Source organism: Hyaena hyaena, unplaced genomic scaffold, assembly GCF_003009895.1.
Source record: "Hyaena hyaena isolate Hyena2069 unplaced genomic scaffold, ASM300989v1 scaffold_244, whole genome shotgun sequence".
In the NCBI taxonomy this organism is placed as follows: Eukaryota; Metazoa; Chordata; class Mammalia; order Carnivora; family Hyaenidae; genus Hyaena; species Hyaena hyaena.
The window spans coordinates 616,692-636,537 of NW_024080876.1; the positions used below are offsets into that span (position 1 = coordinate 616,692).

General features: G+C 38.2%; 1 protein-coding gene across 1 annotated transcript in view; it reads left to right on the forward strand.

The window, feature by feature from the left end:
* Positions 1–19,846, forward strand: part of MARCHF1 (membrane associated ring-CH-type finger 1) — a 303,989-nt gene that overhangs the window by 238,521 nt on the left and 45,622 nt on the right. The window contains exon 5 of the mRNA XM_039244549.1: positions 10,885–11,065. Coding sequence (XP_039100480.1) covers positions 10,885–11,065 — 181 coding nt within the window. The remainder of the gene's footprint in view (positions 1–10,884; positions 11,066–19,846) is intronic.

Here is a 19,846-nt window from a genome sequence, read left to right on the forward strand (position 1 = left end):
AGTTATGCTTGAGAATGAGGTTATGAGTATTCAGACACTTTGCAATCACAAAGAAAGTGCTATCACAAATTCAGTTTGTTCGGGGCCGGGGGGGTGTGTTTGTTTTCTTACAAAATCAATTTGAATTAAGAATCTCTGCCAGATACAGAAAATATAAAAACTAAAAAGTTATAATGGTAATTTTTAAAGTAGTTCTGTTATTAGGTGTGTACAAAAACCCTACTCTGTAACTGAGCAAATGTTATTTCTTTGGTTACATCTACACAGAAGGAAAATAAGTATGTATTATCTGTCCTTTTCTTTTTCCTGTCACATCAATGCATGCAGCTGATAACTTTAGGAATGCCTGCTTAGGAATATCTGTAGTTTAATTTTATCAGTCTTACAAACAAACACAAAAAAGATCTCAAAACTGAATACAAAATGAATGTTTGCGACACATGTGAGAATGTAGAGAAAATCATTACATCGGTATGCTCATTCAACATTTATTATCTATCTATTCATCTGTATGTCACCAAAATTATGAGGTAGGATCTGAAAAGATACGATGTACTAGTGGGGAAAATCACTTCCTCTACCCAGAAGTAGATTGTACTCTGAGCTCAACATAGGGCCGCAAAGTGACAGTTAACAGAAGAGGGATTATCCCAAAGGGCACCATCCATCTTCAGGTGTCTCCTGACTTGGAGGATTTGGACAGTTTGAGTGGATCCTAAAACTCCTGAGAAATTCTGTTCTGCTGGCTGTTGGATACACTTGGAGCTGGGACTCTTGGGCCCATACATGCCTGTGCATGGCAGAAAAATCTAATGTACTCAAAGAACCCATGGAAATGTCCCAGAAAGTCCTCAATGAGGACCCAGCCCACTATGAGACTAAATCACTAGACTATACAGGATAGAGGAGTCCCTATGAGAATCCTCAGACCCAATCAGAGTTTAAACTCTTAGTATCAATAAGATCAAACCATCACCAGTGGTGTTGACAGCTACAGGAAGAGTAATTCAAATAGAATCTTCCCAACCCATTGCAGCTCACACAACCAGGATACCAATAAATTCAAATAAGAATTGGCCTCCCTGCTTCCATTATTGGTGATAGAAGGTGATCATTATTTTCTCCGCTGTTTTCCGTCAGTGTGATATCTGGTGCGAAGAAAATGTGGCTGATTAGTTGCAACTTGGTATCAGCTCTGGGATCAAGTTAGGAACCAGGGACATTGCTATGTCACTGCTCAGACAACAGCTATGCAGATGGTCTGAGGTTTTGAACAAGTCAGTGATGACAAATTAAGGCGTGAAATTAGACTCAGGAAGTCAGGCTATGTACCAAGTGTTTCTGAGTTGAAAATATCCCTTACAGAAAACAAAACACTTGAAAAAAAATCACTTGTGTGTGAAGAACTGTCATTTATCTGGAGATGTCAAGATTGTCTATTAGATTCAGAATGACCAATCTTATGATTACAAAATGTGCATTAGCTATCTGTAAATATTTTTATCTTTCTGTCATAATTGTATATTTAACTAGTTTTTAAGATTTTTAAAAATTTTTTAATATTTATTTTTGAGAGAGAGACAGAGTGTTAACCGGGGGGGGGGGGGGGGGGGTTGGGCAGAGAGAGAGGGAGATACAGAATCTGAAGCAGGCTCCAGGCTCTGAGCTATCAGCACACAGCCCTACACGGGGCTCAAACCCATGAACCATTAAATCATGACCTGAGCTGATTGAGCTCAGTGTAACCAACTAAGCCACCCAGGCTCCCCAGAATTTTCAAGATTTTTTAATCTCAGGTTGAATGGTAGCTTATAATATTTCATCTCTGTAAAGAAAATTTTAGAAATCTGAGTTATAAGGTTGTTGTTAATTCCAAAACTGTATGCTGATTCCATATCAAAAAGAGTTGGTGGAAACAGTTGTTAGTAAGAATAATATTAAATACTGCCCATCTTCTCTGCTTATTAAGTAAGAGTTACTTCTCCTTTCTACTGCAGATTAGTTTGCTTGACTTCTTCTGATGCTCAGATAGGATATAAAATTGGTTCACTCCAGTTTAAGTCCTCAAATGCAAATTAAGAGTGCATTGTATATGCAAGGATAATACATTTCTCACTTTCATTATAAGTGATTTTCCCGAAACATAAACAAAACACTGGTAGCTGGTAACAAATTCTGAGAATTGCTAAATCATCTCACTAAACTATCCCTCTTGGTCTCTACTCTATACATGCTTTTTTATTTTTCTGGTTTTTTTTTTTTTTCTGCTTCATACATGTTTAAATAATGGCTTAAAGTATAGTGTTCCCAGTCCATTTCTGGTCTAGTAATTAACCATCTTTACCCTGACTTTTAACACTGTCTTCACTTAAGTTGATCTTGGTATTATGCTATTCTTTCTGTACAAAGAAAATCCTTCCCCCCAAAATGAATAAACAGGAATTTATTTAGCTCATAATATCAGAACTTGAATAGATGAGATCTTTAACAAACACCAAAGACAGATCTGTGTAGTGTGGGATTTAAGGGCAATGGTTCATGGTTCATGGGTTCGAGCCCCGTGTCAGGCTCTGTGCTGACAGCCAGCTCAGAGCCTGGAGGCTGTTTGGGATTCTGTGTCTCCCTCTCTCTCTGACCCTCCCCTGCTCACATTGTGTGTGTGTGTGTCTCTCTCTCTCTTCCTCTCTCTCTCTCTCTCAGAAAAAAATAAAAATAAAAAAATAAAACCACAAATCTAGGAGTAATGCTTGAAGATGAAGTACAAAACTTCAAGGGCAAGCAAAGGGGAAATGCTAACCAAGGAGGGAGGAGAAATCAGTCTGTTGGAAAGAAAAAATAACAGAATTGCAACACTAGAAAAATAGGAGTTCTTGTTGTTTAATTACCCTTGCATGAGCTCCTTTGATGCAGTGTCTGCCATATAAATACTTGTATTTTAGTGCTTTCTTTTTTTAATTTTTTAAATTTATTTTTGATAGAGCACAAGTGGGGAAGAGGCAGAGAGAGAGGGAAACGGAGAATCCCAAGCAGGTTCCACGCCATCAGCACAAAGCCTGATGCAAGGCTGGAACTTACAAACCGTGAGATCATGACCTGAGCTAAAATCAAGAGTCAGATGCTTAACCAGCTGAGCCACCAGGCACCCCTATTTGTGTACTTTCAAAGTACACCTTTGTGTACTTTCAAAGATAGAAAATTTGCATTCTCCTGGGAGGAGCTCGTTACATCTTTGGCAAGCTCTGTGTGTATGTGGGGTGGGCGGGTGGGGGTGTATTTTATATATATATATAAGTTTCCATTAACTTCTAATACACTCTTTTTTATAATTTTTTTATAGTTTATATATTTATTGTGAGAGAGAGAGAGCAGGGGAGGGGCAGAGAGAGAGAGAGAATCCCAAGCAGGCTCAGCACTGCCAGCACAGAGCCCACCATGGGCTCAAACTCACAAACCATGAGATCATGACCTGAGCTGAAATCAAGAGTCGGATACTTATCCAAGTGAGCCACAGTGGTGCCTCTGTTTCCTCTAACTTCTGCTCACTGGATCCAGTTGTGGGACAGAATAAGACCAGCTACCATTTCACAAAATAGCTTTTCACATATCTGTACACAGTTGTCAGGTAATTTCCCCTTCTTGCTTTTTTTTTCTCCCTCCAAAATGGTAAATATGGGAATTAATAGTTCCCTGTATTTATCACAAAATTACTGCATAATGTTTATTTTTTTTATAGTTGACGTATAACTACATTAGTTTCAGGCATACAACATGATTTGGTATTTGTATATATTGTGAAATGATCAGATTAAGTCTAGTTAACATCCTACACTCATACTTTAAAAGTGCCTCCTTGACCCACAATTTTTTAAAAATGTTTATTTATTTTCAGAGATAGAGAAAGAGAGCACAAGCACGGGAGGGGCAGAGACAGAGGAGAGAGAGAATCCCAAGCAGGTTCTGTGCTATCAGTGCAGAGCCCAACACAGGGCTCAGTCTCCCAAACCATGGGATTATGACCTGAGCCAAGATCAAGAGCAGGATGCTTAACCGACTGAACCAAGCAGGTGCCCCTGACCTACAATTTTGACTTCATGGAAGACTTAGCCATGAATTTAGATAGGTTGAATTTTGTGTTATTTCCCTGTCATTTCTTACCACAATATCTCACCTACAAAATCATATCATGGTATCATCTCACCTATCATTTCGCACCTTCCCAGGCTCCAGAATCCTAACATCTTTGGTCTGTTCCCCATAAGTGATCACTATTTGATTTCTGCAGTCATCTTATATTCCCTTCTAATTCCACTTTTTCTAAGTTTAATGTTAGTAGTCACAGATGCCAAAAAGGGGAAAGTTTCAAAAAGGAGGGGTTACCCAACAATACCAAAAACATATCAGGAAAAATAAAGAATTAGAAAAGGTTTTCAGACCTGACTGTATGGAGGGTTGTTAGTAGCCTAGCAGAAAACTAACCTCAGTAGTAAGATAGATCTCCCTTTCTTACATTACAGATCTTTGAGGTGAAGAATGACAGAGCCCTACAAATTGAAATGCAGACATGAGAAATTGAGCTGCTTTTATAAAAACATGCAGTCCATTGCATTCATTACCTAGCAGCAATTGTTGTTGATTTTATTGAGCACATATATATTGGCAATAATATCTTAGTTGGGAAGAGTGTTTACATTTTGTAACATATTCTTATATATCTTATTTGAGCCTTATAATAGCCATGTGAGATTTCAAAGAGGAGAAGACCAACTGTCTGAAAACTTATCTGAGACCACTCAATATACAGTTTTAAAGATACAGCCTTGCCTACCTTCCTTGGGCCATGTCTATGACTTAACTGATGTAGGGAGACAAATGTGGCAGAAGCTAACTCACCTGTATGGAGTCAGAATTCATGAACTTGACCTTACAAGGATTGGCTCTACCCCACTTACCGAACTAACTGTTAAAAACACTGAGCACCATCGGAGCATCTGGGTGGCTCACCAACAGTGTCCAACTCTTGGTTTTAGCTCAGGTCATGATCTCACAGTGGGATCAAGCCCCACGTTGGGCTCTGCCCTGATAGTGCAGAGCCTGCTTGGGATTCTCTGTCTCCCTCTCTGCCCTTCCCCTGACTTGCACTCTCTCAACTCTCTTTCTCAAAGTAAATAAATAAACTTAAAAACAACAATTAGTCCCAGTACAGTGAAAGCAATGGCATAGGTAAACAACATTAGTAGTAGTACCAGTAGGATCCAATTAGCCCATGATAAAATTAACAAATATCTGATTGCCTACAACATGCCAGATACTGCACCCTTTTATCTCCCTTAATCCTCAGGGAACTGTAAGAGGTATTTTTCACCTCATTTACACATGAGTAAATCAAGTAAACTGAGAACTTCTCCATTTTACTGGAGCAAAGAGCAAGCATGTGAGCCAGGATTTGGTTTGCTTGCGAATCTCAAATACCAAATAATATCTTTATTTTTTTAATTGTTCTGTGACAGTGGGAATAAAAAGTAGCACAAAAAGGATATTAATTCATCCATGAGGGATATGAATACGCTAAATGTAGATGGTCTTTGTCTCATTTCCTCCCGCTTTCAACATCAATTCTTCAGCATCATAACTTCCAGTCTCAAATCTATCCTTTCCTCATGATACATTAACCACGAGATGGCTTCACTCGCCTCCCAGCTCAGGGTCTAGACCTTATGACCAACTGTTTTTACACTGTGTTCCCTGATGCATTAGAATCCTTCACTCCTTGTCCTTCCCATTTCTGACTTCGTGAACTCAAGTTCACGCATTAGACTGTGCTCCAGCTGTAAGGCTGCTCTCTGACTGCTGCACGCTGTTGGCTCCAGGTAGTGTTAAGGGTGTCCACTGTAAATTTGTGCTGTCTCATCTCACCAGGGACCTCACGGCCACTCCATGGTTCTAATAGTCATGCTTGGATAATTTCCCATCACATGCTCCAAGTGGCTTTTTCTAATTTCTAACAGCCTTTCTAATACCTTAACCCCATACCTTCCTGCCTTCTGTTGAACGTACACATTCAACAGAATGTCTGCTATATCAGGAAAGATAAGAAGACCCCTCCCCAGACCCAGCTACTGCAACCCCTCTGTCTCCACCACTTTCACTTAGTAGTTTCCCTCTACCTCTTGCTCACAGGGAAAAGCGTATGTTTACCTCCTGTGTATTCTTCCACTTGTTCCCCATACTTTCTTGACTTCTCAAGAAACCTTCATTTAACAATGGGGTATTCCCTTGCCTATTTTTTTAAACTTTCACCTATTTAAGGCACCTTTGATTCTGCTAATGAACAAGTCCAGGTTTTCCCTGTTAAAAATGAAATGAAATGACAATTAAAAATAAGATTTAGTCTGCTATTCTTTCACTACTATGCTGTATTTCTTGAAAGAGAGAAATTACATCTGTGCATTCATTTATTTGAGCACTAACTTCTCATCTACTGCTTAATACATTTCAATATGGCTTCCACCCACATGTATTCTAATCATTTTTAGCTTAGTAAAGTGAATTCTAAGAATTAATACCAAATTCTGAAGCATGATAGTTTTGAGTAAAGATTAACATCCAAATTAAGTCATTACAAACATAGCTGTATCGGGGCGCCTGGGTGGCTTAGTCGGTTAAGTGTCCGACTTTCGCTTAGGTCATGATCTTGCGGTTCGTGGGTTCGAGCCCCGCATCGGGCTCTGTGCTGACTGCCAGCTCAGAGCCTGGAGCCTGTTTCAGAGTCTGTATCTCCCTCTCTCTCTGACCCTCCCCTGCTCACGCTGTTTCTCTCTCTCTCTCTCTCTCTCCTAGAAATAAATAAAAATATTGAGAAAAAAAACATAGCTGTATCTATAATAACTATGCTTAAAGATTATTTAGTTCAGGAGGGGTATGGAGGAAAATGTAGGCAGGGAAGCGGGGAGATAGATCAGAAAGATTTGCCGAAAGGAAAGGGGAGAAAATGGGATGGAATATGGGACGAGAAAGTTAAGGGGCTGTCTGAAAACTATAGGGGTGACTGCCTTTAGGAGTTACATATTGTAAATGGGCTTTGTTGCCACAAATCCAAGTAAGATCCCAGGCATCTCTACACATTCTGCAGACTGAGGGGCTCCAGTGTCACAACATTGTTTCAAATTCTTAACACCTAGGTGATTGTAATAGTTGCCCCAATGGGGTCCCTGCCTCCAGGTTCTGTTCTCTCCTTAATCCACCCCATGTGCTGATGCTATTGTCTGATTTTCTTTGCATATAGCAAGAAACTAAGAAAATGTAAAGGAAGAGAGGGAGGAAGGGAGGGAGGAAGGAAGGAATCCCAAAATTACATAATCACTATGACCTTCACAAAGATTTTTTTAGTGATAAATTATTTTTAAAAAACTTATGTAGAGAAAAAATTCTAGTCTACCAGATCCAAGAAAAGTTGGCAAGAGAGGGAGTGGGGAGCAGTGGAGGTCATTTTAAGATACACGAAACCAAAAAACAAACAAAACAAAAACCTGCTTTTCTTAAAACTCAAACATTAAGGAAGGGACTAAGCATGCCCCCCCACACACAATTTCCAGAATTTAATTTGCTGAATACTATTTGGTGGTCTACTTTTCACAGAAAGCTAGAAGTTATATGGAAATAGAAGTTTATTCAAGTGATAAATGGTAAGTCTCAACGTATACTGATTAAACTGTAAGCAGCCAGTTAAAAGAGTAAAATGCCAATAAAATTTGGGAATTCAGCTTATCCTTGTCACTAGGTGACAGACACCAATGTCAGTCACCAATAATTTTATGGGAATCACTCACTTCCCAAGCCTTGATTTCCCATAAGGTAAAAATGCATTGAAATTATGAATATTTTACGATGCAATTTCAATATTAAAATAATTTTCTCTACACAATTATTCTGCTGGAAAAAGTATGTCCATGTTTTTATTACCATGTTTTCATTTATAATTTAACAGTTGTGGTTAGTGTAAATTATATAAGCTTAAGAATTGTTTAATTCTTTTTATAATGGCATAATAAACATTATTTTTTATTTCTAATAGATATTTGATGTTGGTATTTAGTTCTTAAGTTCATTTACAACAATCTCAACATGATTTGGAAAAGACTCTTGGGGTCCAACTTGAGTCGGATAATTTAGCAAAAGTTCAAAATGCTAAAATCATGTAAAAATAAGTCTCGTGCAATAGGAATGAAAATGAAGTCAGCTTTTGATTTTCCCTGTGAGAGAGAGCCTTAATTTTATGAAGACATGAAATTACTGGTGATGCTTCAGGTAACAGTTTCGGCAGAAATTTTTAGAAATATGTAAGACATAGGAAGTTGAACTATAATCAATAAACTGTCCAGGTCAAGTTGAACTCAGTAATCAACAAGGTCTTTATGTAAATCTGCTTATGAATAAGTTGCTTTTTTCATGTCAGTATAAAAAAAATCAGAGCCTCAAAATCATCTTGGAAGTCGTGTAGCAGTTGACATGATCTCTTATCAGTAGTGAATTATCAGATGACATTAATTGTAATTTTTTTTATTTTTCACATGAGATTTTGCCTCTCTCCTTGTATTCATGGATCAGCAAGTTTCAATGACAAGCCAGGAGGGACTTTAGTTTTTATTGTCTGCTTCTCTATGTAACCTTTACTTCAACTTTTGTTACTTGCAGTTGTTGGGGTAATATATTTTGTAAACTTTGTTTTATTATTGTTGGTAATATTCATATATTGTCTTTGACTCAGAATCACCATATTTAAGGCAAGGGTAAGCAAATGTTTCCTGTAAAAAGGCAGGTAGTCAGTATGTTAGTCTTTGTGGCCATATGGTCTTTGCAGCAACTCCCAATTCTGTAGTTATAGTAAAACACAGCTCTAAACAATACATTAAAAAATGTTTGTGGGTGTGTTTCAATAATACTTTATTTACAAACATATGTGGCAATAAGAATTGGGCCATAGTTGGTGACTCCTAACCTAAAGGAGTATCTTTGTGTGGATGAAGAGAGATGAGAGTTTTCAAGGACACAAGAAATACCAACCTCTCATACTATGTAATTCATTAGGTGTCAATGGCTCCAAAAATAAATACTGCAACCAAATGAAGTACTATAGAAATCCAGATTTCCTTTCACTGGTTGCTCTTATAAGTAATAGCTTGTTGATGAAATAATCATTTTACTCAACGAACATCTACTGAGCATCTATCATGAGACCAATACTCCATTGGCAACAAGCGTGATACGAAGTATATACTTTCATATTAAACAATAGACTCTCAGATAATTTTTCATTTTTCCCCACCACATCAGTCTTTTATATATGCTGCTACATCCAACTCTTCTACTTCCTACCTCAGTTCAGGAGAAAGAGGACTCTGACTTTGAACTTCCCTATGCTCTCATCTCATCACTCACACCCTAAGGACTTTAGAAGTCAGTGTTCCTTTTTAATTATATTCTTTTTACTTAAGAAAAAGAGATTCAAGAAGCTCCTGGATTGTTCTGTTGGTTAAGCGCCAACTCTTGATCTCAGCTCAGGTCCAGGGTTGTGAGTTCAAGCTCCATACTGGGCATGAAGCCTACTAAAAAAAAGATGGAGAAGGAGAAGGAGAAGGAGAAGAGAAGAGAAAAAAGAAAAGGAGATTCAAAACACTAGTTAGTGTACTGTGTCATACTTCTTTATTTTGAGGTTAGGGAAGGACTTGGTTTCAGTTCCTGTATCTTACTGCAATAACAATTAGAGCAACTATTCCGTTTCCCCTGGGAGACAGCTGAGATAAATATGTTTTCAAAATCCATTCTTTAAAACTTATGCTTCTGGAGAATAGGGCATATAGAGCTAAAAGAAAAGAGTAGCAATTCAAACATTCTTCAAGCCTGCTGCTGTGACTCAGCCCAAAAAAGTAACTCTACAGATTTTTTTTTGAAATGTGCCATTCATATTTTTAGAAGCTTTAAAAAATATTTCTAATCAGATTTATTGACAACTCCTAAATCACAAGAATTATTGAAGTACTGAGATTTGAATTACAACCTTGAGCTTATCCCATCTAATGAGGAAACAAATTATTTTTTTTAATTTGTAGGTGAACATAATGAAGATCTCATAGACTATGAATCTATGACATTCAGCTTCACAGTAATTCAGTAAACTAATTGAATTCTGAATTCCTTGGAAGATGTAATAATTAACATTTTAAAACAATAGAATTTACTGTACTTGAACTTTATATGACTGGTATCTTTGTAACTATTAAACCATTGATGATTATTGACAGTTTTGGCCATTAATTGTGACCAAATAAACGTGCATCTTCCTAGGAAAATTCTTTATAATTTTCGATCTGAAACTTTCAATATTCACTTTATTCTTCGATAACATGTTAAAATTTTTTCAGATTTCTTCCACATAGATACTAAATTGTATACCATGCTTCTATAAAATTGTCATCAAAATAAAACAAACTTATCAGATTAAAACATTCCTTACAATGCTTGTAAGTCATGACTTTGATATATGAAATCAAGCTGATGCTCATAGACACTGAGATATTAAAGAGATTAAGCTGAGGATATGCCTCAATCATTGTGCTGTTAAACCTGGCATTAGTATCGGAATGATATGATAGCGCATTTCTGGGTTACTGGTATCTAATGCTTACTGACATGAGCATGAGTAGCAAGTGAAAGGAAATTAATACTGGGCATAGATTCAGTTCTAGCATCAGGTTGGAGTCAAAAGTCCATGCTTTGTACATCTTCGCTTGCACTTTCTAATGCAGTCTGGTAGGCGTGAGGGAAGGAATCCACTGGGGAGCAGTGTCCTCTGGGAGATCTCATCCTGACTGCCTTGTTCTTCCCCAGGATCTGTCACTGTGAGGGGGATGAAGAGAGCCCCCTCATCACACCCTGTCGCTGCACCGGCACCCTGCGCTTTGTCCACCAGTCCTGCCTCCACCAGTGGATCAAGAGCTCAGACACGCGCTGCTGTGAGCTCTGCAAGTATGACTTCATCATGGAGACTAAGCTCAAACCCCTCCGGAAGGTAGGGTATCTACAGGAGTTGGTTTGAAAGAGGGCACTTGCAAGCAGGCATGTTTTAAAAATCCATTTCTTTCCCCAATAGAATTTGGTAATATGCTAACATCCACGAAGACACTGTCTTGTGTTGGGCTCAATATGAAAAACAGCCAAGTGTTTGCAAATAATCCTTCATCTCCATTTTATGCACTTGGGCCTCTGATTTTTATGTCAGTTCCTCCAAATTAAAAAAAAAAGTGTGTGTGTGTGTGTGTGTATATCTATCACATGTGATATACACACATGCACACATTGTACACACACAAAATAAATGTACTAGTAATTCAGAGTAATTGAATTGATGGAAACTGTGAGTACATGGTATTCACTGAAGTCACTTCTCTGGAAGGTTAGGATAATAGCTTACATTAAATAATGTGAATTCATCTAATTTCCTGATAATTAGGCATTAGGTAATAGAAGAAAATGTTTTCTTTCATAAGATGTGAACTCTTTCCTTGATTGGCCTTTATTTGGGGATTTTGGTTAGTTCATGTATAGAGTAGGTAGAAAGAAAAAGTATTATTTTCTATATTGTGCATCAAGCTGTAAGAGAGAGGTGTTTGCTTTTATCTATAAACTTAACTTTCAAATTCCTTGTTTACATTTTTCTAAAGAATGAAGGTAAGAATATGAGTCAAATATAGTTAGCATCTCACTCAAAGCTAGCAAAGGACAACTTGGGAAGGATACAAATGAAGACCATGAACTAAATTTATGTAATTCATGCCTTATAATTGGGGCCCTGGGTTTTAGCATGTAACTTCTCTTTTTACCTAACATTTATGGGTTCTCAATTTCCAAAGGAGAGTCTAGAGACTGGAGTTTAAGTAATGAATCTGCCTAGAGCTGCTTTTCCATCTAAATTAAATGCAAAACAAAAGTGGATGAAAAGAACATTGCTTAGAAATAAACATGAGGAGCTCCAGGATGAGGAGGGATGTAAAGCAAAAAAGGAATCTCCAATAGGAATCTGATTGGTTCCTGCCCATTTTAATTCTTCATTAATTCTGTAAATCCTGGAGAGGAAGGATAGTGTTTCTTGCCTTTGCACAGCTTTGATTTTTAAAAACTGCAGAATGGTTTATAGATGTCAAAACTGATGTTCAAAATGCCTTTGGGCTATGCATTGTCTTTTTTTTAATGTATGGGGTAACTTGGGTGACAAAAGGTGACACTCTGTTCCTCCAGGTCCCAGAGCAATCAATGCCAGAAATAGAAATGAACCCTTACTCTTTGCCCTTTGCCTCATCCATTGAACAGATGCTATGTGATGTCTGGAGTAGCTAAGTAACACATTGTGCTCTGTGATTTTGTAAATTTCTCTTCATACCCCTGAGGGAACTACAAATTGTTTCATAGCATCTGTATATTTCTCCATGGGTTTCTTTTTTCAATTTACATCCATATAAAATGCTCATTTCAACTTTGTCAAATGTAATATTTCATTTCAAGAGCAACAATCTAGGATAAAAAAAATTGGATTTTTCTCTTCTTCATACTGTCTATCCCCCTCCCCTATTTTTGCATAATAAACAATATGTGATGCTGTATGGAACTTGAAAAGTCTTATTCTACCTTCACATTTTGTGTAGTCATCCCTTGTATACAACTTTAATCCTTTTTTAGTATCCCCTTCCCAATAATTTACAACCTTATCATAAAATCCCTTACTTCTCAACTAAACTATTTATAAACCAGAGAATGGCAGTGAATACATCTGTCTTTTTTAATCTTCTTAATAATGAATACGTTGTAGCAACCCAGTGGGTTGCTAATACCTATTAGCTATTGATTAATGAAATATCCTACTTTCTTTTTAAAAACATTTCCTTTGTCATAAATATTAATGAAGGACAGCATCTCAACATCCATCAGTTTTAATAGCATGTGAATATCTACAGAGGATGTTAGAATCTAATACAGAAGTTTCTTCCTGACAGCCCACAAAGTTTTATTTGACCCATGGGCCTTAAAATTTGAATTAGTTATCAACATTTAGGTATGTGATTATTTTGTAAATTCCACATATTTGTATTTGTTTGAAAATCTACAATATCTAGCTCTACGGGAACCACATTTCCATAGAGCAACATCTTGGGGGTGGCTAAGTGGAGCTAAATGGTGTTTAGTGCCTTTAAAAAGCTATATGCTCTCAAGTTCTCCACATTTCTCACTGTCCCTCCTTCTCTGATCCTGACACCTTGTGCCATCCCCACTCATCTTTTTTTTTTAATGCTTATTTATTTATGTTTGAGAGAAACAGAATGCAAGCAAGGGAGGGACTGAGAAAGAGGGAGACATGGAATCTGAAGCAAGCTCCAGGCTCTAAGCTCTCAGCACAGAGCCTGATACAGGGCTGGAACCCAGGAACCATGAGATCCTGATCTGAGCCAAAGTCTGAGGCTTAAGCAACTGAACCCCAGGCCCCAGCCGCATACCCACTCATCTGAACGCCTCTGCGGCTCTGGTGTAAGGATCTGAATCTTCAACTCCTTATCTAACACGAGTCCTGGATGTGAGAAACACACATTCTGTCCCTGTCTCTCTGACTTATGGGTTTTAAAAACCTAGAAGTATTCCAAACATTTACTTTCTTCTTTAAAAGTATGGGACATTAGCATAACACTTAAATGACAGTATCCAAAATGACTTCAGATTCTGAAGTGATATGAACTATATAAATATAAGGCATGTTTAAACTGTTCTAGATGGTTTATTCTGATGGCACTAAGATTCATCAACAGTGTTCTTTTGATAGTTTTTAATTGGTCATTACAAACGAGAGGTATAGTATTTGGTTAGGATATATACAGAGTACATCCCATTAATTGCTCTCAACTCAGTAATTCCATTACAGTTTATAACGTTCTAAAGACCAGCCACATGAAAGAATTAATTTGGCTAATGATTCTGAATTTCTACCATTATCCAATACAGGCAGGAGATTCTGTTTAGATGAAATGGCTTCTTAAAGTAGAAAGGTGCAAATCTTCATAGTCCGATGAACCTTGGGGCTTAATAGTCTTTAAAGGGATCAGTAAAACCATACTTCATTAATTGCTACTATTGCTACACCCAAATCTTCAGTTAACAAATTCATCAAAGTATCCTAATGTGTCCAGAAGAAAATCTTTAAAATCTAAATAAAATCAAGGGCTTATTTGAGAAAAAGCAATTTTCATCATCTTTAAGTCAGTAGCTCACCTACTTTTATAACACTCAATAAAAGTCCCATTATTCTACTGGTTACCCAGGGTCAGCAGTAATTCTCAGAGCCCAGAAAAGTCAAAAGGATAAAAATATACAAAGCAGTGCAATTTGGAAATGCATACAATATCAGTTAGGAAGCCTAAAATCTTCTTCTATTCTGAATCTAAAGAATTGCATGAGGTTCAGATTTGAGTCTGAATTGGAAAGACCAGTTGCTGGATATAAAGCTAAGCTTATGAGGCTAGCCAATGCTACTGACAGCTTTATATTCTCCCCTAAATTAGTTCTTGGTATAGTTTTTCATATGCATACCATTTGACAAATGTATAATACAAAATATTCAACTCTATGCGTCCTTTTATTCCTTGTCTCGTTTTTTTTTTTCACTTAAATCAGTCAGGTAATCAATTACCCCTGATTTAGTAATGATTAGATTGAACCATATGTACTTGTCATTTTTATAGGCCAAAAACAGTTGAATATTGGAAAGTTCATAAAATATAAGTCCTATATGAATTTATTATGCCAGATAAAAAGAAATGATCATTTTGATGTTTCTACATTTCCACCATAATGACTTCCAATGCTTCAGTTGAAATATCTACTTAAAAAAAAAAAAAAAAAGAACTCTATTTGACAACTGCTATGTTAATTCCTTCCTTTCCTTAATTTGATGTGACATCTGACTTTCAGAAGGGCCGATGAGAGTTACCATAGCAGGCCAACTGCCCAAAGGTTATTGTCGATTCTCCACTAATGTGAAGGTCTCACAGTTCATAGTCTTAAAATTGGATACGGCAGAGAATGTGGTCAGATTCCTAGCTAGGGTCTTCTAGTACCCTGTTGAATAATGTCACCTAGTCATGCATAAGAAAATTAAAAATGCTTCAGTTACTTACCGTGACGGAGAATTTGCGGTGTCACTAACACAACCGCCACATACTGAATTTCTCCTGTGTGCCAAATATTTAGAAGATCTCAATGCACTTAATCTGCATTGCAACCCCATTTTCTATAGGTTCATGAAATCTATTTTACAGATAAGGAAAATGAGACACAACATCAGGCGTACTTAATACCACCCGCGCCGGAGCTCCGTGATTCTAGCGCTGTGTCCATTGTGCTATGCCACATTGCCAGACGTAGCTGAGAGTCTCTCTCTCGACGAATCAAAACTTCAGCTTTTATGTAGACCATTGTTAAGGGAAATATTCCCAAATAAGCCTTTCTAAAATGAAATTTTTTTCTAAAATCTTTCTCCTTAAACATGGATGTTTCTACCCAATGTGTTTTCTTAATACTCAGTTATGTCATTACCTATACATCACTTATTTTACAGGTTGAACATCATTAACTGGCTCACTAGCTTGAAACACAGAGAAAGCTGTTGTCTTTGTTAATTTTAAAAATGAAACCGTCAGTTATTTTGCCAGCAGAAATGAGTTTGATCAGGAACGGCAGAGAATTACAGTTTAGGTCAAGCAAGCTACAGCAAAACTATAGGCAAGTGCAGAGAACAAAGGAGAGGAATGCTGTCTTCTAGAACAACAAGGGAAGTTGGGAGGGCTGTTAGAGACAAAAGAGTCCATTGGAGTAAACTTGGAGTTCGAAGTACAATGGCTTCATTAGCTGAGGCGTGGCTGTCTCTCATTGGCTGAGCTGGGGAGGAGCAGAGAAAACCAGTCTTCCTCCTGCTGAGGTAGTAAAGTGTAGCTAAAGTGGCGTCACTTGCAAGGTTCCTTTCTTGCTGTTGATGAATCCAGTAGGGTGTGAGAACTACCCCCTTCTGGTCTCCTGACTTCATTTTATTTTTGTTTTACTTTTTTAGATGTTTTATTCTTTTTTTTTTTTTTTGAGAGAGAGTGAGCATGAGTGGGGTAGGAGCAGGGAGAGAGGGAGACACAGAATCCGAAGCAGGCTCCAGGCTCTGAGCTGTCAGCACAGAGCCTGATGCGGGGCTCAAACTCACAAGCCATGAGATCAGATCATGACCTCAAGCCGAAGTCAGAGTAAGCACTTAAATGACTAAGCCACCCAGGTGCCCTTCCTGACTTTATTTTAAACAAGATATCCTTTATTAATTTTCACATCTTCATTCTGCACTTGCCAGCCTGCTGTGTTTTGAAAGCCTTTTATAGGGGAAGACAAGTTTTCCCTTCTTCCTTTTTAGGTCCTATGGCTGGTCTGATAATTCAATCAATATAGGACTGATTAACAGGGGCACCTGGGTGCCTTGGTCACTTAAGCATCTCACTCTTGGTTTTGGCTCAAGTCTTGATCTAATGGTTCATGGGTTCAAGGTCACGTAGGGCTCTGTGCTGACAGCGCGGAGCCTGTTTGGATTTTCTCTCTCTGCCCTCTCCTCCCCCTTGCACTCTCTCAAAAATAACCAAACATTTTTTTTAAAAAACTGATTAACTGTAGAAAAAACAAGCAAATGTTTAATAACACATCTACATGGGAGAGATCCAGGAAAACCAAGTAACTCACTGAAATGGCCAAAGCCATCACCTGAAATACCACCATCAGCTAAATACAAAAGAAGGGGTTTGGGGTAAAGAGGAGACCACTTATGGGAGGTTATCAGGGAAAACATAATAAACAAGGGGAGGGTTGTTAAGTAGCTTTAAGTTGTTGCCTTCTGCATTGGTAAGAGTTCTAGAAATTGCCTCTTCCGGTCCAGCAAGAGATCTATCCTTACAAATGGGGATTTTCCTTATAAACGTAAATGCCTCTTACAAAAGGGTAACTTCTGCTGGATTTTTACAGCTTTTCTGTCTGCTGTGTTTTAAAAATAACCAGTTTAAAATAATCAATATACCAAAGAAGCATATTTTAGCGTGGCAAAATCTGCTCTCCTTCACCTTTCATCTGTTTTTGTTCTTCTCATTCTTCCTGCTCTCAGAACCACTGGTGTGTCACTGTTCCTTCAGTAAGTAGCCCTTAGTCCAGAACTTTACATAATTACTGCTTTTCTTCTTTAAACAACAACAGTAATCAAGAGTTATAAAATTGTGTCTATAAAAGTCCCAGTTCTAGGTGAATCTAGGTGATTAAGATTCTCTTTTGATCATTGGCAAGAGTTTTAGTGGGTATGAACATTTTGGCATCTTTCCAGGATTCTTGGACCTCTCTTTGGCATCCTTCCTAATTTGCAGTTTTACTTGGAATTACATGATAAAAAATAAAAGCCCTTAGCAAATTTTTTTTAAGTTTATTTATATTGAGAGAGAGCCTGCGCTAGTGTGCATGAGTGGGGGAGGGGCAGAGAGACAGAGACGGAATCCTAAACAGGTTCCAGGCTCTGAGCTAGCTGTCAGCACAAAGCCCGACATGGGACTCAAACCCACAAACCGTGAGATCATGACCTGAGCCAAAGTCGGATGCCTAACGGACGGAGCCACCCAGGTGCCCCATCAAATAAGGTTTTGATATCCCTGGGATGTTTGCCTATAATCAGAGCCCAGTTCTGGGGAGTAGGTTTGCTGCTTCATTTCTTCAGAAATGTATACGCTTGGAGGCAATGAAAATCTCTGCCCTCACATGAGGATAGATAAAGCTTTCTTTATACTTGCAAAAAATATCCGTACTCATTGTTTGCAATGCATACTGGCCCTGTCATCTTGCTGTGTTTCAGTCCCATTATTATACGAGCCCTGAGTGCAGTGATTTAAAACACTCCAAAAAAAATTTTTTTTTCAATATCACACTTTCCAAATGAACCAGGAAAGCTTTTCACAACAGATCTCTTTATCCAGTGGTGGTGGTGTCTGCCACCAACAGGTCCCCTTACTTCTCACTGCTTCTCTCAGTGAAGAGGAAGGACCCCAACACGCTCCTTAGCTGATGATAGCTGTGGGAAGGGAAAGGACAATTAAACCACAAAATAGCAAAAAGATCATTAAAAGAGAAGTATTTCAACTCAGTTGGGGCATTATCTTTTCTACTAAAATTGTTTTGGTTTGGTTTTTAGGGATTTTTTTTATTTTTGTTTTATTGCCTTAACAAGTTCCTGTCTGTGGGGCATCTGGACTGAATGGGGGCCGTAGCCTCCCTCCCGGGAGGGGAGGGGGTGCAAGGATTCTCTTGAGGCAGAATGAAAGACAATGGGAGTTTATTGAATACACCCCAAGGGGGCAGGACAGCAAAGGAGAGACTGGCTGCGTTGAGGTAGTGGGGAGGAGCCACAGTTACAGGGAGGAGTAAGGAAGTGTGGGGACACAGGGAATTCTCTCCTATCTGGAAATCTCAGGAACTGTGCCTGGTTGTAACAGGTCAGTCAGAGTCTATGGCTGTTTCAGGGTGGGTTGCTTCATGAGCCTGTTTGCTCACCTTGGTGGTCACTGTGGGCCTTTTCCTTCGCTCAAGTTTCTGTTGCTCAAAACTGTTGCCTAAAAGCGGCCTCTACATAGTGCCCTCACAACTACAACGGATATATATAGTCTTTAATTTTTTAATGTTTGTTTCTTTTTGAGAAAGGGACAGAGTGTGAGCGGGGGAGGGGCAGAGAGAGAGGGAGACATAGAATCCAAAGCAGGCTCCAGGTTCTGAGCTGTCAGCACAGATCACGATGTGGGCTCAAGCTCACAAACTGCCCCGAAGTCCCACCCTTAACCGACTGAGCCACTCAGGTGCCCCTCGGAACTACAACTGACATTTTAATTAAAATAATATTAAATGTGAGTAGACAAGCAATGCCAATATGTCTTAAGTCAAATGATTATGAGATGGAAAATATAAGAGTCTCATACTTTTTCTGATAGACACTTGGGATTTATAATATGGCCCATCCTTTTGTCTTTTGAGAGAATACCGGCAACTGATTAGTCTTTAAAATTTCAAAAACAAGATGACTGATCAACTAGGGTCAGTATTACAGAATAGTTTGCTCAAAATAGAATCATCTGTAGGCAACAGAAGAGCGTATTCTTTCGTGAAGCTTCCAACCATAAACAGTCCTCCCTCTATGCAGATGTGAACTCCAACCAGGAGCCAACTGTGTTCTGAATGATTATTCTGAGAAAGCTCCAGTCTTGCCCAGTTCACTGATTCACCCAACTCACTGTCCTGTCTACCATGGTCACTTGTGTTCAGTAGTGAACCAGATAGAGAAGAAACCTGCTCTCCAAGAGCATAGAGTCCAATGCAGGAAGGATGGAAAAAGATGAATTACTTACAATATTTTGTAATAAATTTGAAAGGCATGGTAGTCAATGGGACGGTGGTGTGGGGGATCGAGAATTTTCTGTAACTCCAAGGGAATGGTGAAGGTAATTCAAAGAGAGCAAGCCATCATAGAAAGATAACAGGGATATAGAAACAGGAGCTGACAAGAGGGTGTCACAAAGGAGACTTAAACAATTTCTGAATAATCGTTGGTTGGAACATTTCTCTTCTGTACTTCCTTGTTAGTAGATACAATTATATATTACTTCAGTTCTGTTTATCTCTTTGAAAATTATTGCTTAAAGAACATAACCCTACTTCCTTGGTAAAAAAAAAAAAAAAAAAAGAAAAAAGGTCACTTTGTTTT